Source organism: Camelus ferus, chromosome 31 (genome assembly GCF_009834535.1).
Source record: "Camelus ferus isolate YT-003-E chromosome 31, BCGSAC_Cfer_1.0, whole genome shotgun sequence".
NCBI lineage: Eukaryota > Metazoa > Chordata > Mammalia > Artiodactyla > Camelidae > Camelus > Camelus ferus.
Window position 1 is genome coordinate 9,862,473 of NC_045726.1, and position 26,854 is coordinate 9,889,326.

The window sequence follows — 26,854 nt, forward strand, 5'->3', positions numbered from 1 at the left end:
TTTTATTTATTTATTTATTTATTTATTTATTTATTTATTTATTTATTTATAAAAACATTGGAATTAGGCTTGCTTATTTATTTATTTATTTTAATGGAGGTACTGGAGAATAAACCCTGGACCTTGTGCATGCTAAGCACATGTTCTACCTCTGAACTATATCCCGCCTCTGCCCCAAACATTGCTTTTTTAAAAACATTTTATTGTTCAAGGACAGGATGTGGTAAATGTAGATGGTTTGTTCAATGACTAATCTTGAGTATCTACCTGCTATGTGCCAAGCAGTGATTAGACACTGGAGTCACAAAAGAAGACTCGGTCCCTGACCTGAAGTTGATGATCTGATTGAAAGGGGGAGACCGACCTTCTTAGAAATTGAATCTGGTTCATAACAGGATCTGAAATTCATCAGTCCAATCAGAGGATCTAGTCGTAACGACCTCTGCTGGTCATGTGACACTTGGACCACTGTGGGGCCATGATTTAAAAGAAACATGAACAAACAAGACTTCATCCACAGGAAGGAGACTAGGATGATGTGGGATCAGGTGTGACTAGTGTGTACTCATGGGGTACACAGTAGTGCTTTCCAATATTTTCATGGTTGTCAGCTATAGGAAAGAGTAGACTTCTTCATTTTTGCTCCTGGTGTTGGAATATGACCAATGGATGGAACAATTGCTGTATCCTCTCTAGCTCCAGATTTTTCCTCTGCAGAATGATTCCATTATGTAACTCCTCATCTGGTCAATGATTACACTGAAGGCGATGAGCTTGAAGGTTCCTTTTAACCCCAAAGACTGGGAGAGCAGATTTCAGTGCAGTCTGAAAAGGCACTTTCTAAGCTGGCAGACCTGGCCAGCAATGGAAATAATGTGTCCATGGACTAGTGACCTTCTTATCGTTGGAGGTACTAAAGTTGGGTTGAATGCTGTGGATTAGGGGTGCTGTGGAAGAGAACAGGAATTAGGCTGACCTCCAAAGTCCTCTCCAATTCGTAGGTCAGGTTATTGTGTGACTTGTTAAAACTGAAAGATAATGTGGAATATGGGCTATACCTCAAGTTTTATAGTATTTGAGTCAACATCATCATGTAAGCGCTTTAAAAAATGTTTGTAAATGGATCTGGGGTCCTTTTAGAAAAGGTGAAGAGAACTATTCCAAGGTGGATTAGGACTGAGTTTGTGGCCCCAGAGCTGCTGAAAATTGAACTTGGTCTTTAGGAAAAATAAGAAGATGGGGGTGGGGTGGAAATGGCAAATAACCATGAATAAAATAGATCGACATACAGAAGACTAATGTGTTTATTGGCCAGTTACATTCATTATAATGCATGAATCAAGATGGGACCTTTAATTGACTCCTGGGTCCTCCGCGTGGCTGTGGAGGACCTGGGAGTGCCCTTCACTGTCTCCTTCTTCATTTTTACCCTGCAGATTTATATCACCAGGTACAGCACATTAAATGCCATCCTGACACCAGGGACAAGTCAGAACTTTGCGATTGCTCTGTAGGTTTAGTGACAGAGAGAACAAGGGACAGATACATTAAAAGAAAATCTTGAGTGGGGTTTTCCAGGAATGCATATGATTTAGTTTATATCAGACAATAAATTTGTGGTTTGAATGAAAGTTTTTTCATTTTTGTGATTTTATTATTTGTCGCTTACATGTGGAAATTTAATTTTGCCAACATTTTTACTGAAATACATAGTTTCTTAAGGATCCATTCTGATTTTTTTAAAAAAAAAATTAGGTTTTCTTCCTGATATTTTTGGGTTACTTCTTTTGTTGTTGGGGGCAGTGCTTGGGGCAAAGCACAGAGCAGAAGTTTCTTAGAGGGCTCTGCAAAGAGAATAGAGGTTTATCTCATCTTTTGGAGAATGACACAAGATGATTTGTGTCGCCATGTGATTCGTGCCCACATTTTGGCATTTGCAAAATCAGCATTGGGCATAAAAGTGGGGTAATTCCGGGGTGCACAACCTCGGGGGTGCCAGTTTCGATGTCTGTAAAAACTATAGGCAGAACTTGGTTATTCAGAATGGAAGCTGGAAATCTTTGTGCACTTGATGATAAAGGGCCCAAGCGGCCTTTATGTCACTGTCACTTGGACACGGTGTTTGGCACGTCAGCTGTGCTTGTTAAACTGTAGGAATCAGGTTTGTGGGCCACATACAGTGGGGAGGGGAGAAACTTAGACTAGCATTTTTTTTTTTTTAAGGCAAAATACGATAAGAAATAACAGCTCTCAGCCTTTTTTGTCCTTTGAGTATTGGGAAGCCATAAAACTCTTTTAGTAAAAACAACCACATTCAGTGACTGTTTTTCACAGTGCGGGGAGAATGAAAAACTCCCTCTCCTCTTTCTGTTTTACTTCTTCTACTGAAAATGAATTGCTCCTGGTGTGCCGTTCTTAAATTCATGTGTCCTCTATCCATTTTAATCTTGTTATCTATTTTTATGGTGACTGTCGCCATGGTACTTGTGCTCCTTACATAGCACAACAGAGATTTCAGATGTCTGATAGGACAGCTCAAAGTTCTGCTGCAGCCAGCAGAGAGACAGTGTTTAAGTAGGTTTTTTTTTTTTAAATTGAGGTGTAATTTGCATACAGTGGAATGCTCAGATCTGAAGTGTGCTGTTTAATCAGTTTTGACAAATGCACTTTGAGACAGAACATTTCCATCGCCTCAGAAGTGTTCCTTATGACCTTTTCCAGTCAATCCTCTCCCAGCCAGAAGGACCGCAACTGATTTCTATCACCCTAGGTTAGTTTTGCCTACTCAGTCCTTAATATTAGAAATTTGTGTTCCTAAGGACATTATACATAGTGTTTTGAAGAGGTGGAGGAGTATGTGTGTGTGTTTAAAAATCTGTTCTGTATGGTTAGGTGAGCCGGGGGAGTAAATAATATTTTGGAGCTTGTCTAATGTGGTGGTTGGATTCTTCCTTCTCATTAGCCCACGGGATCCGAATTTACGTTAGAAATCCTGATTACAGAGGGAAGGGTCTGAGGCACAGACAACTAGGCCTGGTGTGGATTACGTGTGATTGCACAAAGGCTGCCATTAGACAGAGTGTGTGTGTGTGTGTGTGTGTGTGTGTGTGTGTGTGTGTGTGTGTGGTGTTGGAGAGCTAGAATGCTCAACTCAGAGAACTGAAATTACTCCTAAGACACCCCTTTGAATTACCCAGAAGCCCCCTGACCTGCTTTTCTCCTTTTTCTTGCCTCTTCCTTGAACTAGCATCTAAATGGAACCATCCACAGAGTCCCAAAGCTGGTCTTCTAATAGTGAAACAAGATCTGTTGCAAAGCCCATGGCTTTGCCGTGCTGAGCTCTCAGCCTCCCGGGAAGCACGTCCAGATTCGGGTAGAAATTGCCCCCCAGACACTTGACTGAAATGTATGGAACAGGCTTAGTTTCTGCCTGTCTTAAGAAAATTAAATGCTGAAATGAAATTTTCATTCCGCAAGTAGTAGGTGAACACATTCTCTGTAGGAAAAAAAAAAAAAAAAAGAAAATGCAAACCTTTCAGAGCAAACAGAATCTTCCTTGACAAGCACTTCTAATCCCAGTCCTTCCCCAGAGGTTAACCACTGTTACTCATTTGTTGGTATTCTTCAGATGCTTGACATACTTGCATTTATACCTATAGAATTTTTAAAAAGTGAAGCGCGCTGCCCTGCAAATAGTAGTGTGCTGGCCCCCCCACCCCCCGCCCCGGCCGCCAGCAGTGCCGGGGCGTCTTGGTGAGCGCTCCCTCTCAGCACGGAGAGGTTTCCTTGGGTTTGTTGAGCTCCTGCATGGCCTTCCTTAGACTCAGAAGGCTAAACCTTTGTTTGATTTAGCCTAATTGATGGACATTTATTTCCAGATCCTCTATGGTTACAAATGCTGTTACAATAAACATGGCTGCACAGGCCTCTTTGAAACTCGTGTGAGTGTTTCTCTAGGGTGGGGACCGGACTTTAATTTTAAATCTTAATAAAGACCCATTACAAGGTCAGTTCCAAGCTCAGACTTAATGTCGGCAGGGCGTCCTGGAGGTGGGCTCAGACAGAATGCAGTTGTTTTCTTAGAATGGTGGGCTTTAGGCTGTGCTAGGCGTGTGGCCCCAACGCCTCAGCGCTGTTTAGCTGGAAGGGGTGGTGTTGGGAAGAGCTCGGCTGAGCCCCAGAGTCAGTTCTGTCTGGTCCCCTGAGGACTTTGGCCTGGTTGGAGGACAGTCCATTGGGTGCATGGGCAGCACTTGGTGGACTCTGGATGGTAAACTCTAAACCCAGTTCATTCCCTGGCTGGAGACCTTCCGTGCATTTGTTGATGCTTCTCCGTCTGTCTTTAGAAGACAAAGTGTGGCTTCATCGTGCAAGCCAAGGGTGGGGCGTTTGGAAGCATTTTCATGTTTTTGTTTTTGTTTTTTTTAAAACCTCAACACTGTCGTGTTACTCCTATTAACAGTTCCATCTTCTTTGGAGGATGGTGCGTGTCTCTCTGTATTTACACTTCTTGCCATCATCTCTAGATCTCTGGGAACTCCTAGAAAACATGCAAATTCATCATGGCAGACCAAACCCAGGCCTTAGCCAGGTAAGGGAGGGCTTGGCTCTGTTGCGTTTGAAGGGCCCGTGCTGCTGCCACAGGTCACCCTGCTGGTGAGGGCAGAGCCCTGTTGCAGCCTTAATTACCCCCCATGCGTTTGTCTTCAGATTCCTAACTCAGAGGTTGGAAAACCTTCTGGTTCTGACCCCAGGGGACCCCCACTCTTGCATTCAAACAGTTGTTCAAACCCAGTAAGGCATTTATACTGCTGCCTTTGGGGGTGTTGAGGCATCTCCTCCTCTGGTCAAGGTTGGGGCCCTGTCTTATCTCTCTCATTTGCTAGAGAGGGCCCTACTGGCCTTGGTCTGTCTGGCTCCCTTAGCGTGCCCTCCCCATCACACAGCCCATTAAGGGGACTGTCCTCTGGTTTTATTACATCTTTCTCGGTGGGCGGCCACCCGTGTTCCCAGTGTGGACGATTCTGTAAGTTTATAGGAGCGTAGTGGGCAGTGTGTTTCTTCCTGTTTTTAGTACTTTTGCAGTGGTACTGGGCAAAGTGATTTGTTTGTTTTTTGGCCTCTGTGACCACAGTAGGATGACATTCTGGGCTACAGTGACACAGAGGTCCCTTTACTGGGTTCTCACTGTTGCCACAGAGCTCCTCCATGATTTCGATTTTTTTTTCCCTTCAGTGTAGTACACTGCCTTCATCGATGTTAAACTTTACTGTCTGCTTTTCCCCTAGTTGAGCAACATTTTTCCTGTAATCTTCCTCTGAGTTTGGCTCATCGCCACCCAGAGCCTGGTGCCTTTTTTAGGCGAATATTTACTGAGCTTTGCATGGGCGGTGCCTTTTCCCATTCTGGCCCAGGCTTCTCTCTCAGACCTGGGGAATCAGAGTCCCGAGGGAGGGGGGAGCTTGGTGACTCCTAAAGACACTGTTGAAAATAACCTGCATTGCCTCATCAAAGCCCTCGATTTTCCTTTGGAGTGGGAGCCAGAGTTTTTCTCATTTTACTGGTGGGGAAACGGAGGCACAGAGAGACGGGGTAATTTGCCCGAGCTCACAGAATTGGGCAGTTAGAGCTCGTTTGCAAACCCTGATTGTTCCCCTGGGCATGCTCTTTGGGATATTTGTAAAAGTGTAAAAAAGAGTAGTTGTAACCCTGATCCCAGGGAGCCCCAGGCTCGATGCTGGGCTCTCCTAGCTTGCATTTCCTTTCCCCTCTGTGCCCAAACCACTGCCACCACATTAACCTCCAGCGGCTCAAATTTTCACTAACAAGGAACCTCGTCTCGTCTCGTCCCTTACTCTCACTTGATGCATAGTTTTCCTGTCTAATGAAGTGGAACGGGCACAGCTTTGGGAATCAGACGTATCTGAGCTCATGTCTTTGTTCTGTCACTTCCCAGCTCTGTGGCCGTGGGAGCATTCTCAAACCTCCCCAAGCCTCAGTTTCCTCATCTGTAAAATGGAGAAGACGATGGTACTGATCTCATGGGCTTATTGTGAAGGGTAGAGTGAGATACAGTCCGTGAAATGCTTCACTAGCGGCTAGCATATCCGTCTTTGAGAAGTGATAGCTATTGGAACATTCCTCAAGGACTGTCCGTCTTCGAAAGGTTGTGGATTGCACGGAATCGTGTTTTTTCTCTTGCCCGTTGACTCTGTAGCAGTTCTAAGGAAGTCGTTAGATGCGATTTTGTGGCTTGTGAACACCTCCTGTCTTTCCCCTCGAAAGAGTCTAGTCTTCTGCTGGCCCTAAACCAAGTTCAGCCTGCCTGCCTGCCTGCCTGCCTGCTTGACCTGGGGCAGGATTTGATGTGGTCTCAGCCTCGTCAGTTGTCCTGGGGCAGGACCAGCGCTGGGCAGTCATGGCCGCAACCTACTGAGCCTCAGCGTCATCCTTCATTTCTCTCAGCACATGTTCGCGGGCCCTCTGGTTTCTGATCGATCCATGTTTATTTGGTCACTTTGGCTTAGAACGTCCTCACCAGTGAGCATGCTCTCATCCTCTGTCCATTTCAGGAAGGACATCCGAGAGTGGACGCCCCGATATCGTGAGCTAGGACAGGGATGCCCGTTCCTTTAGCCTGCGTCTGCATCTCTGTGTGGCCACTGCACGCATCCTCAGCCCCACAGTTATGGGGCATGAAGATTCCCTAAACCGCCTCTTCAGAGAAGGCTGCTTTCTGGTGGCTTGTGCCTGGGGCCAGCCCCTCCTGCACTCCCTCATTTCACCGTGTCTTTAACCATCTTCCTTCTGGTGTCTGTAGTCTCCTCACTTAGGCTGACTTTCTGTTTTCTGGGAGAAACGAGTCTGTCTCTTTCACCCTCCAGTCACTCAGCAGGTTTTTTTTCTCCCCTTGATTCATAACACATTTAATTTCGACTTCTGTAACTTATGTCAAACACTTTAAAATTTTAGCACGCACATTCATTTAACTTTATGAGCTTCATCCTAAAAATTGTCTTTTTTTTAAAATCAGGCATAGGTGTCAGATTGCTGGATGGTTTTTGCATTCTCCTGAAAAGCAAATTCTGATTCGTTCATCTAATTATATAGCACAAGTATGTGCATGTAGCTCTGGAGCGTATTAAGTGCTTTAATAAGCAAGTGCTGGGGGTGGGTTGCAGGTGGAGCTCAGTGAGGCCTACAGGTCTTTAAAGGCAGGGTCTGAAGCGGAGGCTCCTTGGTTGTCCTGTTCAGTTCCTCAGCAGAAGCCTGGCGCCTGCATTGAATACTAGCAGATTTTTTTTAAAACAGGGGCATTTTGGTTCCGTGGTGCCTCTTCCCCCGGCTTCCTGGTGAGTCTGTGCTGACCTGTTTGCTGTGTGGGTCTGCACAGGTAAACGTGGATCCGGATCCAGGACAGCTGGAACCTGGGACCCAGGCATCAGATTCAGGAGGTTGCTTGCAGAGGCTGCTCACGCTCCGCCTTGGGGAGGTCTGGCCGCAGGCCTTGACCCGCCCCGGGCAGGGCAGCAAGACAGGTTTCGGCTGGGAGAAGAGAGCAGGGTTGGGACCTGGGTACTAAGAGTGAGGCGAGGGGCCAGGCCACGGGGGAGACCGGCAGTGGTGGGGGCCTGGCTTGGGCTCAGGGCAGAGCTGGTTGGCTGGGTGTCGAGCTGAAAGCAGGGAGCCCTGGGGTTGGTCCATCGATGCCAGCTGGCCTCTGAATGGAATCCATTGGATTCCCGGGTTCCCGTCTTGCGGAAATCAGTTCTTCTGTGACTTCAGTGAATCAGTGGCTCCCCCGTGGTCAGCTCCTTGATTCCCTTTAGAGTCCGTAGTTGTGTTGCTGGTTCTGGTTGAGTATCTTTTTGCAGCCTCAGTCCCCAGATGCCAGCTGGACAGTGGCGCCTAAGCACTCCCCACGGCTTGCTGTGTCATTTAGCTGTCTAGCACCAGGCTGAAATCGAGGAATAGGGGAGGGAGCACAGCTGCTGCGATCCTTCCAGATGCTGGGCACTGTTCTCGTTTTCCCCAGGTAAGGTGGGAAATGGAAGCTCTGAGGTGGCGGCCAATTGCCACAAGTTACACAGGTCAAGGTGACAGGCTGCCATGTGCTACTTCCCCGGAGAGGCGTCCTCTGCAGCGAGCCCGGGCTCGGTCGCTCTTGCATGTGCTGGTTCTGTTTTGAGGAGCTGGTTTTAGTTCCCCAGGTGTATCCAGACTCCCCCCACTCCTGCCCCACCTTCAGCCACAGGCACTCCTGGGGGATTGGAAGCATTCCCGTTGGCATTGGAGGAAATGTTCCAGTCCCAGGAGAGCAGAGCAGTGTCTCCCAGGAGACGGTGACAGAGTGACAGGGTGAGGAACTACTCCGATCCTGAAATAGCCTGTACACTAGGGGGTCAGAATAAAGGGAAAAGTTGGATTAAAAGCTGGTCTGTAGAAGCCTGGTACCTCCCTTCTGGCCAGACAGCCATCCTGGTCTTGGAACAGATTCTGGTGTCCAGCTCTTATTTCAGGTTTTTAAATATTATTGCCACTAGAATGTTCTGTCATTCCAGCAGCACATGTTGCTTATCTTGTGATTTATAATTTCCAAGATTACAGCTGCTTTCCCATTGGCTTACCTTTACCTTTTGCACAGGTGGCTCCCAGGTGAGACTGGGGCTCCCGAGGGGGTATTCGGGCACCTCGATCCCTTCCCTCACCCGCTTCTCTTTTCTTGTGAGGTGTCTTGTTGGCCCTCTGATCTGCGGGTGCATTGTTTCGCATCTTTAATTTTGGCTCTCCCGCTCCTTGCCTGGCCCCTGGCCCAGGTGGCTCCTTTCTTGGGCACCTGCAGCCCTGTGTGCTCTGATTACCCACCCCAGGCGAGGGCTGCTGCCTTTTTATTACCTATTGATCTGAGCCAGGAAAGTCACCAGGTGGCTCTCCCCTCCCTTGCAACCCTCCTGTTTGTTTAGCATGGTCAGGGAGCATGATTTCTTTTTGGGGGGGGAACATGATTATTCATTCAAATGACTGTTGCGTTTCAAATAGTTTTTCTGCTTTAACCACTTCAATGAAACAATAGAGAGCCTGCATTTCTCTGCCTTCAAAGCGTTGAGAACATCAGGAACCCTTTTCCTCGTGTCTTGGGGGTTGGCACCTCAGGCAGCATGACCACGAAGGCATCCTTTCCTGGCGTGTGCAAGCAACACTCAGGGACTTAAGCTAATGGGTCCTGGATTGCAGGCGTTTTAAATTCTCCCCTCTGTGTTTTATATTTTGGGGGATGGTTCTTTCATTGCCAGCTTTCACTTTTCATTCCTGTAAGTTCCTCCGATAGATCCCTTCTTCCCAGTGAAACTCACACTGTCTTCCTTGCAGTGCTGTGAAGACCAGACAAGGGGATATGAAGGCATCAGGCCGAGGGACTCCAGAGTCCTCTGTCCCGAGCCCCCGTCCTGCTGCTGGGGAAGAGAAAATTAGACCAGGGAGGGGCCAGGAATGCTGCAGATGCCACAGCTTGCTGGTTTGGGCAAATCAGTGGCCTTCTGAAAGAACCTCAGTTTTCTGAGCTGTCAAATTAGGATTATATTGTCCCTCCATGTTTTCTTGAGTTGCTGGGAGGTTGGGAAAATAAGGAAGTCCCCACATGTGTGTATCAAAGAGAATGGAAAGCCGAGTGCCGTGCAGGCATTCATTGGCCGTTTGCATTAACTCGCAGCTTACAAGCTTCCTCTGCAAACCGCTGGAGGGAACTGTTAGTTCTCTGAGGCTTTTTCTCCCAGAGATGCTCAGCTCCCAGTTCCCTCCTTGCCACCTGGCTCTGGGTGAATTGCTGGGGCAGCAATAATTCATCTGTGTGCCTCCTGCTGGAGCTCTCACATGGTTTCCTATGGTCCAAATCAGGTTTCATCACAGTGCGGGCGCCCACACGTGCATGCGTGCCCCCGTTCGTGTACGAAAACAGTGCTGGATCACCTCTCCACCCTACGTGGCGTGCTTGTAGGCATGACTTAAAAAAATTTATAAAGAGTTTTTAGTTTTTAATTTTTATTTATTGAAGTTAGTTGATTTACAATGTTTCAGGCATAGTGCAAAGTGTTTCACTTACACGTATAGATGTGTTTTTTTTTCAGATTCTTTTCCATTATATGTTATTGCAAGAAATTGAATATAGTTCCCTGTGCCATACAGCAGGTCCTTGTAGGCATGGTTTTACTTATCCCTGCTTCCTTATACAGTCTTCACTCCTCGTTTTCAAGAGAACACAGCTGTCTGAGAACCAAGTTTGAACACTAAACCTCTACTCTGGCTTTTGATAGCTGTCTTCATTTTATTTCTTACAACATATTTTTTAATCTGTGGCTCTCTTTACCTCTGGGAATGGTATCATTCACAATCACAAACCTGTTGGGATAAGCAAGGTATGGTCTCAGTCCTCAAGGGGCTTGCAGTCTAAGGGAGATGTAGTCCATTGGTACTAATAGAAATCTTCTAGATCACTGAGCCCTGGGTGGCAAGTACTGAGCCTAAGACTTCTCTTATGTAACACAGAGTACAGTGTGCCCTACGGGGCAGTGAATAAAGGGCGCTGGTGGTTTTGAAAGCAAACGGGGAGCTAGGTGTGAAGGAAGGGGAAGTGTGTTTGTTCCTGGGCTGAACTGTGAAAACGCTTTCCTTCCCTGCCGGCAGTGCAAACAGAACGGTCTCTTTGACTTGATTGAATGACTGTTGTGCAGTCAGCCCAGCAGAAGTATTTGTTGATCAGGGTCATTTATTATTTGCTGGAGAAAATTCAGTGTAACCATATCAGGTGACCTATTTCTGTGGCCCATCTGTTGGAATATGAAAATAGCATGGCTGTTTGGGGCCCTTATTTTCCCTTTCCATTTGTGTTACATCTGTTACTCACAATAATGGGAAGGCTGGATACTCACTCCTAGGAGATGCTGTGGAGAGGATACTGGCCCTGAATGGGGGATGGGCAACCCCTCAGATCCCTGCCGATCCTGGTAGTCTAATTTTAATTGTACCATAGTCTAAACTGTTTGTTATACACGAATGTGGTGTAATCCAGTTTTTATTTTTTAATTTTTTAAAACGCTTTTATTGTGGTATAATTCCTGTACAGCAAACTACTCATATTTCAGAGGTACAAGTTGATGGCTATTGATAGATGTAGACACCTATGAAACCACCACCACAATCAAGATAGCTAACATTTCTGTCACTCCCCAAGAGGTGCAAATTTCTAATTCCTGAGTTATCTCTTCCCACCCTCTACCAGTAACCAGAAGTTTTTTTTCCTATGTCTGTCAGTCTGTTTCTGTTATGTAGATAAGTTTATTTGGGTCCTTTTTTTTTTTGATTCCACATATAAGTGATTTCCTGTGGTATTTTTCTTTCTCTTCCTGGCTTACTTCACCTAGAATGACAATCTCCAGGTCCATCTATGTTACTGCAAGTGGCATTATTTTATTCTTTTTCATGGTTGAGTAGTATTCCTTTGTGTATACATACTACAACCTCTTTATCTAGTCATCTGTTGATGGACATTTAGGTTGTTTCCATGTTTTGGCTATTGTAAATAGTGCTGCTGTGAACATTGGGGTGCATATGTGTTTTCAAATTAGAGGTTTAAAAAAAAATTTGGAAAAAGACATGATTAGAATGCCCTGAGAATCCAGATGGTCATTCTCTGAACAGCTGATACAGAAATGTTGGTATTGAATTAACTACTAATATGCTCAGTGCTTTGTATCTTAAACTCATGAAAATCTAAGATGCACACCACACATTAAAAAAATAGTGTAACAGGGTCGGATACATAACTTGAGAGACGTAGAAGTTTTAGCTCAGACCCTTGGTTACTCTTGGAGACTTTCTATCGAAGGCCAGGTTGGGCAGAGAATACTCTGGGAAGAAAAGGTCAAGATATGCTCAGTGAAGTTGTTTTTTTATTTTTATTTTTTAATTTTTTTCTGGAAAAGGCACCCCGGAAAAAACTAAGGCTTGAGAACTACCAGGCAGCATTCAGGTGGTGATGGCAGAGTTCGACAGCTTGCTTCCATCTCCCAAGGTTCAAATGGTGAGAACCACAGACATATTTGCATATAATCATAGGCTGTGAACGCACATGGTATCTCTCAACAGAGATCATCCCTGGCCAGGAATTGCTGAAAAATGAATTGTTTGGGCAAATGAATTGTCCTATTCTCCACTGAGTTCTGTTATGAAATAAAAGGTGTGGTTGGCTACAGCATTTTGATCTTTGGATGAACTTAGAACATCGCATTGAAAAAAGAAATTAAGTTAAAACTTAACAGATTTAAAAGAAAAAAATTAGCAATTTTCTGGTAAAAGATAAAGAATGATATGCGGAATATTAGCCAAAGAACTAAAAACTCAAATTGTTGTTCTGTGCAGTGGTTACCCAGTGGAGGTCATAAAATAGCTGGAGAGCTGAGGTTAAGTGGAGAACCTGAAACTCTTGGCAGAGGAATGATGTCCCTCATCTTGGTCCCTAAACCGTTCATTAGAGAGGCAGCAAGCACCCAAGCTTCAGCACATGGGAACCTTACTCTAAACTTCACCCTCCTTAACAACAAGAAAAAGAAACCACCCCGTTAGTTGTGTAATGAATCACTTGAACTTTATGACCTGTGTCCTGGAAGTGCCACTAGGCAATGTCATGGCTTGTTGCAGTGTCCGCAGGAGGTAGGAGAGAGCAACCATCGTGCATGAGCGCGTGCACACACACACACACGTGGATGTGCTGAGACATGTGGTTGTCCGGCAACAGTCACATGTCAAATGGCAATTTGCAATTTAGAACCACAGAGAGGGTTTGTTTTCCTGTTCTGTCTGTTCCAGTTATTTAACTAATGGCAGATGTCCTCACTAAGGGCTATTAGCACATGAGAAGATGTTTGCTGAGCCTGGAAAAGGGCTAACCCCTTCTGGACATTGACCAAAATAAATATTCTTGGGGAGCCAACCCCTCCCTGTTGGTGAAACAGCGGTAGGGGTGAGACGCAAAGAGGGCTCAGGATCTCCTTAGAACTGTACATCAGCCGGGAAGTCTTTTTCAGCATGAGTTTATATTTCAATCAAGGAATTCCATACGTTGAGAATGTAACATTGTAAAGCTGGGTTTGACTCCATGATGAAACCTTGTTACTGTTACCCTGTGATAGATGTTTCTTGATTTCTCTTTGTGGTACCAGAACCACATAGCAAATTAGGGGCTGGCTGGTTTATATGGACCATTGATAGCTCCCAAGAAAGAAACCAACAGGGGAATGAGTAGAAGCAGAGACCAGGGAAGAGTGATTTGAAGGAAGCTGCAGTTACATTGATAGAAACACGCTGGGAGGGGCTTGGGACCCTCAGTCTGAGATACAAAGTAACTGGTGGTCCTGGAAAGTTCCTTTAGGGTCCAGAGATAACCTGACTCCTCCACCCACCTGCATGGCAGACCTCTGTAGGTGCTTGAATTCACTTCTGAATCCCTGAAGGATTCTGTTGACTGGGTTTTCTACTGAGCCACGTTCATAATATGACTGTGCAGATGAACACACCTGAGCATCCTGCCCAGCCTACACTTGGTCTAGATTCATATCTTTTCCACACTATCCATCCCTGGTGTAAATTTGGCTAAAATTTTCCTTATCTTTCAGGATCAATTACATTATCTCTTTGCACCCTCTCAGAGGGCGATAGGTGTATAAAGTTCCTACCAAACTGCTGAATGATTAACAGTGAACTGGACAGCTGAACAAGGTTGGGGTAAAGCACTGACCTTTATTTTGTAGGTGGGAGGTTAAGATGCAAGTGGAGAAGGGACTTTCAAGGAAAGAAAACACACAAGGAAATGGAAGTAGGGACTCACAGGATTGGCAGCTGTGGTTTTTGTTTTTGTTTTTTCCTATTGCGGTTCACTGACACAGGGGAGGACAAAAAAACATGTAGATAAAAAGTAACTTAACTGAGTGTTTTATTTTGAGAGATCTCACACGTACTGGAATAATGGCAGGATGTTGCCCCGTGACACCAGGTAGACACGAGTTCAGCCCCTAGGGGCGCCTTTCCTGGGTGTGTTGCCTTGGCAACCAAACCTCTCAGTGGCTCAGTTTCCTCATCAGAAGTAAAAGACCATATGTTTATCTTGAGTTGTTCTGAGGATTAAATTAGATACAATTTGTGAAAGCCAGTGCTGTCAGGCACTTTATAAAGGCAGTTTCCCTTCCTTCTTTCTCTTCTGCTTTTAAAAATGAAGATTGGGGCATACTATAAATAAAACAAATAATAAGCTGAATCTCAGGGTGGAATTCGGGCCAGTTAAAGGGGAAAGGCCCAGAGGAAGAAGCCGGAAGGGGGCAGGTTCATCACCTCTGCAAATCCAGCAGGCCCTAGGAGGTGCAGCGTCACCCGCCAAATAAAAAGTGTTCTTTACGTTAAAAAAAAAAAAAAAAAAGACTTAGAGAAACATCGTCAGAGTCTGTTAGCCAAATATTTCAGTCTCTGTCTGAAGACTGGAAGCCCAGGAATTTTGGAAATACTACCCTTTCTTCATTTTCAGTGGTAGAAACCTCAAACTTCCTGCTGTGGAAAGTGGGGGTGGCCACTGTGTGTGTGTTTTTTGGTTTTTTTTTTTTTTGGTCAAGAGCAGGATTGTTTCTCTGGGTAGATGCTGCCATCTGATGTCTCTAAGTGGCACTGTGGCTTCACTTCTAGCTCAGTGACATTAAACTGAGGGTTAGAGATTCTTGTTTCTGCCTTGAGGCTTCAAGGATGATGGTAGGTGACTGAGTTTTTGAAACCATATTAGCTTGGACCTTTTTTTTTTTTCCCGATAGTAGTAAAGAATTTACTCCTTACTTTTCATTTTGATTACATACATAGTAAAACTTTCCAACAGAGTGTTACTGGATGTAAAGTCACCAGGCACCTAGGCTGGAACTCTGTAGGTGACTCTGATGTTTTTCTTACCTCTTGTTTGCTTTCTAGGGAATTCATGGGGGAGATACCATGCTCTCTGACTCCAGCCCTTGAAACTCTTGAGTAAAGCACTTGGAAAAATGAATTAACCCCTTTTCCTCCATATTTGTGACTTTATTATTATCTTTAAAGCTTATTTTTCCCATTCATGCTTTGTTATGACAGAGGAGATGTTTGCTTGGCATAGTTTGCTGGGGTGGGTGGGAAGGAGGCCAGAATTCAGGAGAGGTGGAGATGGTGTAGGACCTACACAGAGCCCAGTGGCACTTGTGGACGAGGGTGGAAAGTAAAGAAAGTTTATGGAATGATCTAAAGAAAGTTCAAACCCAGAGTTGTGAGGCAGTTTTCATCTGGCCTGAATGCGGCAGGGGGAAGGGGGCGGTGGGGAGGAGAGATGCAGTCTCTGAACAGAGAGATGGAACAGTCTCTTGAAACACCAGGCTTCATAGATGGGGGTGGAGTTAGCCTGGTGGGCATCCAGGTAGGGAAATCGCGCTGATACCGGGTCCAGGAGAATCCTAGTATTTGATATCTGCCACGGCACCAGGAATATGCTTTGCACTCATAAGTTCCTCAACTAAATATTTTCCTGAGTCAATGAGTTAGGAGGAAACAGAGGACCAGGAACGTGCTAGGGGCCCCAGAGTGAATGAACCTCAGGATGGCTGGGGAACCATGAGTTCTCTGGAGAAGGGGCAGCATGAGTTTGCTGAATGCTGGGTTTGGTTCCTCCCTTCTGCCAGCAGACCCGCGCCTGGGAACACCCGGGCCCCTTTGAAGGGATCTGCCCCCAAAGCCCTGGGCAGGAGCAAGGGCTTCAGGTTTCTGGTGGAGCAGGGGCTACAGAGTTCTGATCTGTTGTCAGGTGACCAGTGGAAGTCAGTTCTCAGAGAAGAGTTGGTGGGAATGAAGCTGGTGAGAAGGGCCAACTCATAGCCTGGGGACGAGAAGGGAGGGTGTGGCTGGGGGTTGTGAGCACAAAGCTTGACCCACCGGAGGCTGGGCAAGACCTTGTGACCCAGTTCATGGCAGGGTTGGAAGTCAGGGGAGTCCCAGGAGGTGAGGAATAGGGAAGAAGAGGTCATAGGTCTTGGGCCCCAGGCAGAGCATCTTTGGAAAGAGGAGGGGGAGCATGGTGTAATCCTAAAAAACACAGACTTTGAATTCAGCAGGTCTCAGGGGCCCTGGTTTGGCCTTTTACTTTTACCTCGGTTGGTTCTCTTAATTTCTCCCAGTCCCTGTTTCTTTGAGAACAGAACAAGGATGGCTGCTCATGGTACCCAAGGAACGAAAGGATGCCAGTACAGCACTTAGAACAGAGTCCAGCGCATAGGAAATGCCCTTAAGTGTTAGGTCTGAAGATAATATTGTCTGTACACAAATGAGGTGTTTAGGGGTGAGCTGTCCAGATGACCCAGGGGTTAGATCTTATTACCTAACGGGGAAGAAAGGGGATCATTCATCATCTTTTTAAGAATCTGAGAGAAGCCTGTGCCCAATGGTCTTTCCCTGGAACGTCCTCATTTGCTCCTCCGAGGTGTTGGTCAGGGGAATGTTAGCGTTGTAACTTGCAGACAAGGAAACTAGCTCTGAGTGGAGACCAACACTGGGACCTGAGGCAGATCTGCTGTGTTTTCCCTGCATACCACTAAGCAGGGCTGGCTGAGGCCCTGGAAGATCACCTTCCTCTTTTTCTGGAATAGGGTAGGCACCTGAAGGTCAAAGGGTGCTCCCCCTGCCCTCAGCCCTGGGGCTTATAGAGTGCCAGGTGGTTAACCACCTCTCGGGCAGGCGGATTTTGACTAAAGGACCATCACACCAGCCTTCCTAGTTTTGTCTCCTTCCTAGCTCTTCCCCGGTATAAAATGTGGAGGGTGGCGCTACGGGACCCCGCTTTCTGGAGTATGACATGTGGGGATGCACTGATGCCCCAGAGCCCATAGAAATGATGTGCATGGTTTCCAGAGCTAGCTCCTGTCCTTCGTGGGATGCATGTGCAGAGGCCTGGAATGGTCTTCCTTGGTTCTTGTCAGGGCTGTGGTCCTGTGTTGCCATCACCCCTGAGTGTACGAGTGGCCTGGCCCCAGGTGCCGGGGGAGGTGGTGAGATTTGGAGTCAGGAGACCAGAGCTCGTTCAGACTCTGACACCAACTACCCCTGTAGCCGCAAATAGGTCACTTAAGCTCCCAGCATTAGTTTCCTCACATGGAAAACAAGGAGTTAGCATGGCTCGTTTCTGAGGCTGTTTGCATCTTTGAAGCCAGCTGAGCCTGATAGTCCACAAGCATCCAACAAAATCCCTCCTGCTTCGGCTTCGAGATCGCGTGATGGGAACCTGCCCTGGGAAGTGGCCCTTGGTGCGTGTGCTGAGGTGGAGCGGAGATGCTCCCTGTGGACAGAGCGGCTTAAGCAGCACAGCCCTGGGTACAGCCCTCGGGTGCAGTCATGAAGGGTTTGTTAAATTAGCAAGGATGCATCTGCCTAAGAAAATGCTATGTGGCTTCTAAAAGTGTTTTTATAGAATAATATTTAATAATACAGTACAACTACACAGGATAAGTGAAAATTCATTTTTACCAAGCCACGGTCCTGTTTCTGTAGAAATAAAAGCAGGTAAATCTACGTATAGAAGAAAGCTTGGAATGTATAGGAAACATGGGTCTCTCTGGGAGGCAGCTTGTTGAGTGATTTGTTTTTCTATGTGCTCATCTGTATGTTCTGACTGTCCTGCTAGTAATAGGTATCATTTTTGTAAAAGGAAAAAAGGTGTAAAAGTTACCTTAAAAGGTGTCATCCTTTTTAGTGGACACTCCTGTGCTCCTGCTGCGTGTCAGGCTTCCTGATTCCTCCAGATAATGGATAAATGACTGTGTGTCCCCTTTGCCTCCCCAGGAACGGCAGCAGCATGGCCAGCGTGCTGTCCCGGCGCCTTGGCAAGCGGTCCCTTCTGGGAGCCCGGGTGTTGGGTCCACCTGGGGCTGCCCCACCCTTGGAGCCTCAGGCAGAGCTGCTGGAGGGGGTGGCTCCCCAGCCCTTCTTGGCCTCTAAGGACACTCCCTGCCAGGAGCAGCCCAAGGAAGTCCTCAAGGCTCCTGGCACCTCACGCCTCCAGCAGGTGGCCTTCCAGCCTGGGCAGAAGGTAGGTTGGTCCTTGAGTGGACAGGTGTCCCTGATCTCCCCAGGCTTGGAGCTGGCAGCCCAGCAGTGCCCCAAGTGACAGGCCAGGAACTGTCTGGAGCACAGACCTTTTCCCTGCAGCCATACGAGCCCTTGGGGAGCAGGCTTCCTGAGAGAATGAGCCACTGTTCGCAGACCCAGGGCTCCTCTGTGACAGTTCTGGGCTCAGGCCTGCTCAGAACCTCAGTTCAGAGCATGGCCAGAACTCAGTTTCCTCTTCATCTGCCTCAGTTTACAACTTCACAAGGACAAGGGAAAGAACCTCAGGCTTGTAAGAGACAGATAAGACTGCATCTTTGAATTACTTTTAGACTTTTTCGAGAGATGAAGAACACCTTCATGTTTAGTTGGGGTGCCACCTGGGTTTCCCTTTGCAGCATCCCTGCTTCTGTGGCAGGGCCTGGTCATCACCTGTGCCTGCGGTTATCATGAGGTCCAGGTGCATGGGCTTCTCTCCCACTGCCTTCTCCAGAGCCAGTACACGGGGACTCCTCCTTCTGCCTCTGTGTCAAGGCTTATGGCATCCAGGCCTCTTCCCACCCCACTCCCCCTTGGCAACCCCAAGCTTGTATTTTATGTCTGAGTCTGTTTCTGTTTCTGTTTTGTATTTATGTTCTTTACTTATTTTTTTTTTTTAGATTCCACATATGAGCGATCTCATATGGTATTTTTCTTTCTCTTTCTGGCTTACTTCACTTAGAATGACATTCTCCAGGGACATCCATGTTGCTGCAAATGGCATTATGTTGTCATTTTTTTGGCTAAATAGTATTCCATTGTATAAATATACCACATCTTCTTTATCCAGTCGTCTGCTGATGGACATTTAGGCTGTTTCCATGTCTTGGCTATTGTAAATAGTGCTGCTATGAACACACCACTACCATCTTGCTCCCAGGTAGACTCAGAATTCTCTGAAGGGAAAAACGCAGGCTGTGAGCAACCCAAGGCAATAGTCGGGAACCACAGATATATAGGACTACAGAGTTAAGGCTGGGCAAGAAATTGGGAGACTAGACACAGATTCCAAATTCATTTGATTGGAGAATTTAATCTGTTACATTTAAAGTAATTATTGATAGGTCATGACTTAGTATTGCTACCTTGTCAATTGTTTTCTGACTGTTTTCCTTTGTTTCTTTCTTCTCTTGCTATCTTCCTTTGTGATCTAGTTTTTTGTTTTTTCTTTATAGTCCTGTGCTTTGATTCCTTTATCTCTTGTGTATCTACTAGAGGCTTTTTCTTTGTGGTTACCGTGAGGCTTATAGAAAACATCTTATAGTTCTAACAGTCTATTTTAAGATGATAGTGACTTAACTTTAGTTGCATATAGATTCCAAGTTCCAAAAAAAAATCTCAGAAACGGATGCATTCACTCTCTCCATCTAGAGAATTTCTATGGATCTGTCTTGGGAAGAACCAATTCACTGAGGCTAGTCTGGGTGTTCAAGTGGGAAGCAAGTACCTGGGAACATCTGCTTGAATTAGAGGTGTCAGAGAATGCAGTTTGTGGCAGGTGGCTCCTGGCTCCCAGAACTCGGGGCATACGGAGTGAGACTCCCAAGAGTTGATCACTGGCTGCTGCTTTTCTCCCCCCAGGTTTGTGTGTGGTACGGGGGTCAAGAGCGCACAGGACTAGTGGAGCGGCATAGTTGGGCCGAGGATAAGGTGACTGTCTGGCTTTTGGACCAGAAGTTACAAATCTGCTGCAAGGCGGAGGAGGTGTGGCTGGCCGAGCTGCCGGGCCCCATTCCGCAGGTGCCAGAGCAGGGAACCCAGGCACCAGCCTACAGGCCTGTCTCCAGGAACATTGACGTCCCAAAGAGGTTTGTGTGGGAGAACCTGGGCTCTGAAAGACATGTGGGTGGTGAGGTATGGGGCTGTGGGATGCCTTGTGTGATGGGGAAGGAATGTGAACGTCCTAGGTGTCTAGTTGTCAAGGTATCAGACAGATGGGATACACTGAGAGAGCATCCTTTGAAAAAACCCAGAAGGGCGTCTTCTCTTCCCCGTAACTCTGTTACGGGTGATACAGCTTCATCTGGCTAAGGGCTATTTTTTTCCCCTTTTCATGCTTAAACTAAAATTAGTTCTTAGTTTTTCATGAGAGGGGAAAAAATGGCTTAGACTGGGAGTCAGCAAACGTGTTCTGAATGAGCCAGATAGTAAAGAACGCAGGCTTTGTGGGCCCAGCGTTCTCTGTCCCAGCTGCTCTGCGCTGCGGCAGACAGTACGGAGACAGGTGAGCACGTTGTGCTGCAATAAAACTTCGCTTATGGACACTCAGGTTTCCAGTCCATGTAATTTTCCTGTGTCACATGCCAAGAAATAAAATTTGTCTTTTGATTTTTAAAGCCACTTAAAAATTGTTAAGCCATTCTTGGCTTGCGAACCATCTGCCCCTGGCTAGTTGGTCAAAACCACTGATGCTGAATGAAGGATGAGTACTTTGCTTCAGAATTTTATGACACGGTTTTTTCCCTCGAGCATGTGTATATTCTGACTTCTAAATTGTATACTCTCTGTGTGTTGATTTTTTTTTTTTAAGATTAAAAAAGAAAACCTGCCAATGAAATTCTTACATGCAGAACGTGTAAGCAGTTGGTCCTGGTCCCACCTCTCTGTCTCTGTGTTTGTCTGTGGGTACTACTGTTATTGACAGTACAGGCAGTGTCTTGAGACCAGGTCCGAGCAACAGCAGTTGTGATTGTGTGTTTAGTGGAATGCTGGCGAAGAATTTTTCTGTTCTATGGAAGTAAAAGTTCAAACAATCAGACAAGAAAGGGGATGCTGACATGTTTAGTATATGACTAGTCTTGGTTTAGCTGCTTCAAAGCCCAGTCGCATATTTTAGTGGATCTGAATTGTAAAGAATGAATTAATACAGCCCTTTGAAATAGATGAGCCACACAGACATTTATTTCACACTAATTTTTCATACTTTAGCATTAACTTCTTGACAGCTTTCGTTTTATTTCCGAATAATGTAACCTTATGTGGATTAAAGACATTATATGTAAAATTTTATAGAACTCTGCTATATAAAGCATTGAGATTTGCATTGGGAGATTTATGTTAGTATTTCTGGTCTTTTTTTTTTTTTTTTCCTTTTTTCTTTTTTTTCTCATTGGCTTACGTACCAGGTTCTGTTGTCATTCAGAATCTGTCAGAATACCTCTTGGTATTCTGATATACCTTGGGGAGAGGGGAAGGAAATTGGTTAGTGTAATTGTTATCCCTTAAATTTAAATATAACACAGGAGAGGAAGGTAATTTTGGTGCTTTCAAATTCCAGCTGGCTGACTTTCATGCCCATGCTTTATTTCATTGCTTTGACTATTCTTCCCTTCCCCCAAATAAAATTCCTGATTTTAAGCTGCAGAGTTAGAATTAGGAAGTGAATTCAGGGGAGGGTGGCACTGCCTTTGGGTGTCAGCAGTGGGATGAGGACCCGTCTGCTTATCCTGGGGTTGACTTGATATTATCAGAATGAGTATTTTTCACGAATGGGGAGAGGTTTTCCTGCTTTATTTAACTGCTTTACTTGAGTACACACTGACTGATTGGAGGGAACAGTCCAGACACGTAAGAGGCTCCCAGGACCTGCTGTGTGGGGAAGTAACTTTGGCGCTCACCTGTTTGCATCCAGGAAGTCTGATGCGGTGGAAATGGATGAGATGATGGCGGCCATGGTGCTGACGTCCCTGTCCTGCAGCCCCGTCGTGCAGAGCCCTCCTGCGGTCGAGGCCAACTTCTCTGGTGAGGACGGGGGCCCGGGTGGGGTCTGGGCGCGGCAGAGGTCCGCCGTCGACTTCCTCTGCCCGGAGCAGCTAATTGCCACAGTCACCGGCCTGGCAGCAGGATTTCTGGAGTCTCTTCTCCCTTGTAGCCCAGACTGGCTGAGTGATACAGAGTTAGATGCTTCCGTCCTTTTCCCTTGGCTTCCTCCTCTGGGGAGAAGCTTCCTGGTGCAGTGTGAGGATTCAAGCACAGGACTGAGCCACACTGGCGCCTGGAGTCAGTTCTTCTATGGGCATAAGCGAGTGAGGACCTTGTGGGGCTGAACAAGGCAGGTGGAGGGATATTTAGTTCTAAAGGCAGAAAAGTGGGGAGGGTATAGCTCAAGTGGCAGAGTGCATGCTTAGCATGCATGAGGTCCTGGGTTCAATTCCCAGTACTTCCTCAGTAAAGAAATAAAAACCTAATTAACACCCACCCCCAAAAAAAAACCCCGAAAAAAATAAATAAATAAAGGCAGAAACTTACTGAATGGTCTCCTAGTGGCCTCAGCCGATTCATGCCCCTGTTCCAAGTGCCTGATTCAGCCTCGTAAATTAGTGTGGAATAACTGAGCTGAAGTCTCGATAAATCGAATTGTTTAAGACAAGCCGACAGTCTGACTTCACGGCAAATTTATACATTGAATATCAGTTATAGGGGAGGAAGACGGGTTGCTGGATGTTGGTACTGTGACAAGACTGGCAGTTAATCTGAAGGTTCTGGAAATTTCGCTGTAGGGCTGGCCTAACTTACTTCCAGGGAATAACATTTTCACTGGTGAGATCTAACCGAGTTGCAAGCTACTTATTAAAAGCTTATGGGAAGATATGAAGTTAGCTCTGAACTCACACCAGGAGGAAAGTGGCCTTTACAAACATGCCTTGTAAGTAATCTCCCTAGATAGAAACTAAATTTAGCAATAGGGCGGACTTGCTTATTGCACCCAGGGCCTGTCGTCGGTGACCAGGCTGCCAGAGGAGGTCACTCAGTCTGATGGCAACAGCTGTGAGGTGTAGCATCGCAGGCCTGCTCTGGGAGCACCTGGGGGCTACACACGCCAAGCAGGGAAGCCACACGTACACGTACACGTACACGTACACACACACACACACACCCACCCACCCATCCATAACACCAACCTATATACATCTAGCTGATACTATGCCGTGATCCTAATATCTTGAGTCTCTTTGGATAAACATTTTTCATTGTCTGTTAAAGGGTTTTTTTCCGTTACAATATATTTCTGATCTTACAGTTAAAGTCAGTGGAAAAAGAAGGCCTCCCGGGCAGTGAATTATGCTGACGTATTCTGCCAGGTGAGGTCTGTACGAGAACCAGAACCTCACTCTAATCACAGAGACTGTTTGCACGGAAACCACCCATTCCTTTGGTCTCTTCTGTATCGTTAGGGTGGCTCTGTGTGGGTGAGGGGGTGTGTGTGTATGTATAGAGCAGAGGGAATCAGAGGTAATTCTTAGAAGTTCACCATAAACTCTTGCTGCTGTGTATTTGCAGGAGAGCAGTTTGCTTTCATGGTATAGAAGCTCTGTTGCCCCTGCCCTAGAAAATCTTATGATCTAAGGTAGAGGAATTTCTGTTCATCTTACAAGGTACAGGTTAATGGATGAAACTGACTTTTTGCTTTATCCTCCCCCTAGTGTGGGCCTGCCGTTTGACCGGCCCCCTTCTGCAGTCCTGAGCACGCTGGATGTAGCCTTCTGCTCTTGTGTTCTTCTCCCCCTGATGGGTTTCCTGAGTGGATGTGTGCAGACCCCTGACCTGTGGGCCTGTGGCTGGCTCCTGAGTCCTTTCCTGGGGGGCTACCTTATTTGAAGCCCCACGTGTAGATAGCATCAACTCTGGGTTTCCAGGAAGTCACAGCTTTGAGACTTGACAGTGAGACTTAGGAGGGCAGAGTTCTTCTGTCCTGTTCTGTTTGAGTGGGCTTCTCCTGGCACGTGAGTCTTAAGTGAGGAGCGCCTGCCTTGGAAATGTGAAATGCTGGGTGTCTAGGTTAGCCTAGAAGCTGGGAATGTGGAGAAGGAAGAAAGAAAAGCAGTGGGGTTTATATCCTGACCACAGGGTGTGTGGTAGACGATTTCAGAATCCAGGGTAAGGGGGCTCCATGGAACTCTGCCCACATTGGGAGTTAGGGCTTTTGGGGACAAGGCCACCATACCTGCATATGTCACAGTTTTCCCCCCTTCTCTTGCTATTTCCGTGTATCAAAATGTCAGATTCTCCTACATTATAAATTAATATGGGTTTATGGCCGAGGCATGGAGGAATCAGGGTTGGGCCTAAAGTAGCCTGAAGAAAGGCAATTTAAAAACTGAAAATTTCACCCATCTCCCTGTGATCTTCTGTTCACATGCACTGCTGGGAGCAGGGTTGCTGGTTCAGGCCACGTGGGGCATCCTGGCTTCCTGTCATCCTGTGATGAGTCTGAACTGCTCCCCGAGCTTGTCTTTCCTTCTCCAAATGTGTTCCTTGTGGATAAAAGCCGGCACCACCAGGGCAGTAACTCTGGTAGATGCTGCGCCTCCCGGCAGTTGTGAGAGCTGGCTGAATGGTTTCTTTCCACACACAGGTTTTGATGTACCAGCCTGAGTTTAAATCATCTGAAGGCATTTTTCAAGAAAGCCTGGTAACAGGCCCTTAACTTGGCTTCTCCAACCTTCTCTTCTATGGGGAAAGCAGCCCACCTGCCTGTGCACAGGAGGCAGGAGAGGCGTTTCCCCTCCCCTCTCCACACTCTCCCCCTGCCTTTAAAGTGAGAAGTCCACTTTAATTAGTTATCATTCCATTAACAGTACAGGTTTCCCCCCTCTCTGAAAGTAGAGATATCTTTGAAACCTTCCTAAACTAAAGTGGCATAAAGCAAAGAAGCAGTTACCTTAGGACATACCTGCTAATGGAGGCACAAAATACCTGGAGATAAAGCACAGATGCTCACAGACAGTTCAGAGCTATGGCAGCTGGATGCTGAGATACCGCATGTGGTTCCCAGGGAGAGAGCTTGGCGGTGCCGCGCTCAGTGCTTGGGGTGTGCACTGCTTCTCTAACAGCTCGCTCTGCAAAACCAACGCTGAATGCTGTTATTTTCGCCTTTTTTTCAGAAAGTGAAACCCTTCCTCAGATTTCTTTCAGTTACTAAGGTCCGGTTGTCACTCACTGTTAGTAGGGGATTGGTTTCAGGACTCGTGCGGACACCAAAATGCCTGGATGCTCAAGTCCCTTGTATAAAATGGCATCGTATTTGCACATCCTCTCGTATACTTTAAATCATCTCTAGATTACTTATAACATCTCATACAATGTGAATGCTACGTACAATGTAAATAGTTGTAAAAACAGTGTAAATGCTGCATAAATACTTGCTGGTAAGTGGCAAATTCAAGTTTTGCTTTTTGGAACTTTCTGAAAAAATTTTTTCCTGAATATTTTCAATCCATGGTTGGTTTAATCCTTGGATGTTGAACCTACAGGTACAGAGGGCCAACTGTAGGTCTTTCGTAAAAGGGAAATGGTATAAAGTGAACCTTTGAAAAGCGGGGGACACCTGCACACAGAATAAAGTTGCAGTGTGTGTCTCAGTGATCGTCAGCATGACTGTGGCAGGAAACGTCCACCAGAGCAAAGCAGAGCAGAGCCGGGCCGCCCGCAGACAGTGCTGCAACGAATGGACCCGCTCCTCATTTTTACCAACGCTCAGAAAGGGGAGGGCTTTCTTTGCAGGGGAGGGCTGGGATTTTTCCTCCTTGGAGTGGCAAAGCTAGGCAATCCAGAGCCAGGAATTAGATTCAGGAACCCAGACTCCAAACTAGAGTTTCCTGGTCTCCGACCTGGGCTGTCCCTGCGGAATCTGCATAGACACGGGAATGGGCCCGTGAGCATCCTCTCTATCTTCTCTCCGGGCAGCTTCCCGCGCGGCCTGTGATCCATGGAAGGAGAGCGGTGACGTGTCGGACAGCGGCAGCAGCACCACCAGCGGCCACTGGAGCGGGAGCAGCGGCGTCTCCACCCCGTCGCCCCCCCACCCCCAGGCCAGCCCCAAGTATTTGGGGGACGCCTTTGGTTCTCCTCAAACTGATAATGGATTTGAGACCGATCCGGATGCTTTCCTGTTGGATGAACCAGCGCCTCGCAAGAGGAAGGTACGTGCTGTGAGTGGGAGCGCGGCCATGTGGGGATGGGGCCCCATGGGCCCTGGGCCTTCTTCAGGCTCCATCTTGTTTCCTTTGCTGCTTCTGTTTCCTCCTGACATTCCCAGGAGCCCACTGCTCCTCGCTAATGCCACTTCCTTGGCCTTCTCACCTCTGCCCCAACCCCTGCCTTTGTTCCTGATCTCCCCTAGAGCCTGTGTGTGAGAAGCCCCTGGTGGGTCTCCCCCCTCCTCCACTTCAGGCACACACCAGCTCCAGGGTCCAGGCTCTCTGCCTCTGCTTGTCTGTCTCTCTGGTCCCTGAGAACCCCTTTCCTCAAGTCTGCAGCTAGAGTCCCCGCTGGGCTGGGCTGAGGGGGGCTGAGGGAGAGGACACATCCCCCTTACCCCGTCTTCCTTTCCCCCAGAACTCGGTGAAGGTGATGTACAAGTGCCTGTGGCCCAACTGTGGCAAAGTCCTGCGCTCCATCGTGGGCATCAAACGTCACGTCAAAGCCCTCCACCTGGGGTAGGTATGAGCCCAGGGCCCCTCGGCATGCCGAGGGTGCCGGGCAGGCATCTTCCACCTACTGGTTACCTGGAACCCCAGCCCGGGTTGCCTCCTGGAAACTGGCTGGCTGAGGACGCCACCTATCCCTGCCTGATGCCCCAAAGAATAGCCCGTTGGGAAGAGACCTTTGCTGGGGAGGGAGACCCGTCCTGCGGGGGTGGGTGTTCATGCGGTAGGTGGGTGTTGATGCG

General features: G+C 47.0%; 1 protein-coding gene across 3 annotated transcripts in view; it reads left to right on the forward strand.

The window, feature by feature from the left end:
- The window catches only part of ZNF395 (zinc finger protein 395), a 40,347-nt gene that overhangs the window by 9,220 nt on the left and 4,273 nt on the right, over positions 1 to 26,854 (forward strand). For all 3 annotated transcript variants that reach the window (XM_032470866.1, XM_032470867.1, XM_032470868.1), the window contains 5 exons: positions 17,881 to 18,127; positions 19,765 to 19,991; positions 21,815 to 21,924; positions 25,870 to 26,105; positions 26,521 to 26,621. In XM_032470866.1, the coding sequence (XP_032326757.1) occupies positions 17,881 to 18,127; positions 19,765 to 19,991; positions 21,815 to 21,924; positions 25,870 to 26,105; positions 26,521 to 26,621 (921 nt within the window). The remainder of the gene's footprint in view (positions 1 to 17,880; positions 18,128 to 19,764; positions 19,992 to 21,814; positions 21,925 to 25,869; positions 26,106 to 26,520; positions 26,622 to 26,854) is intronic.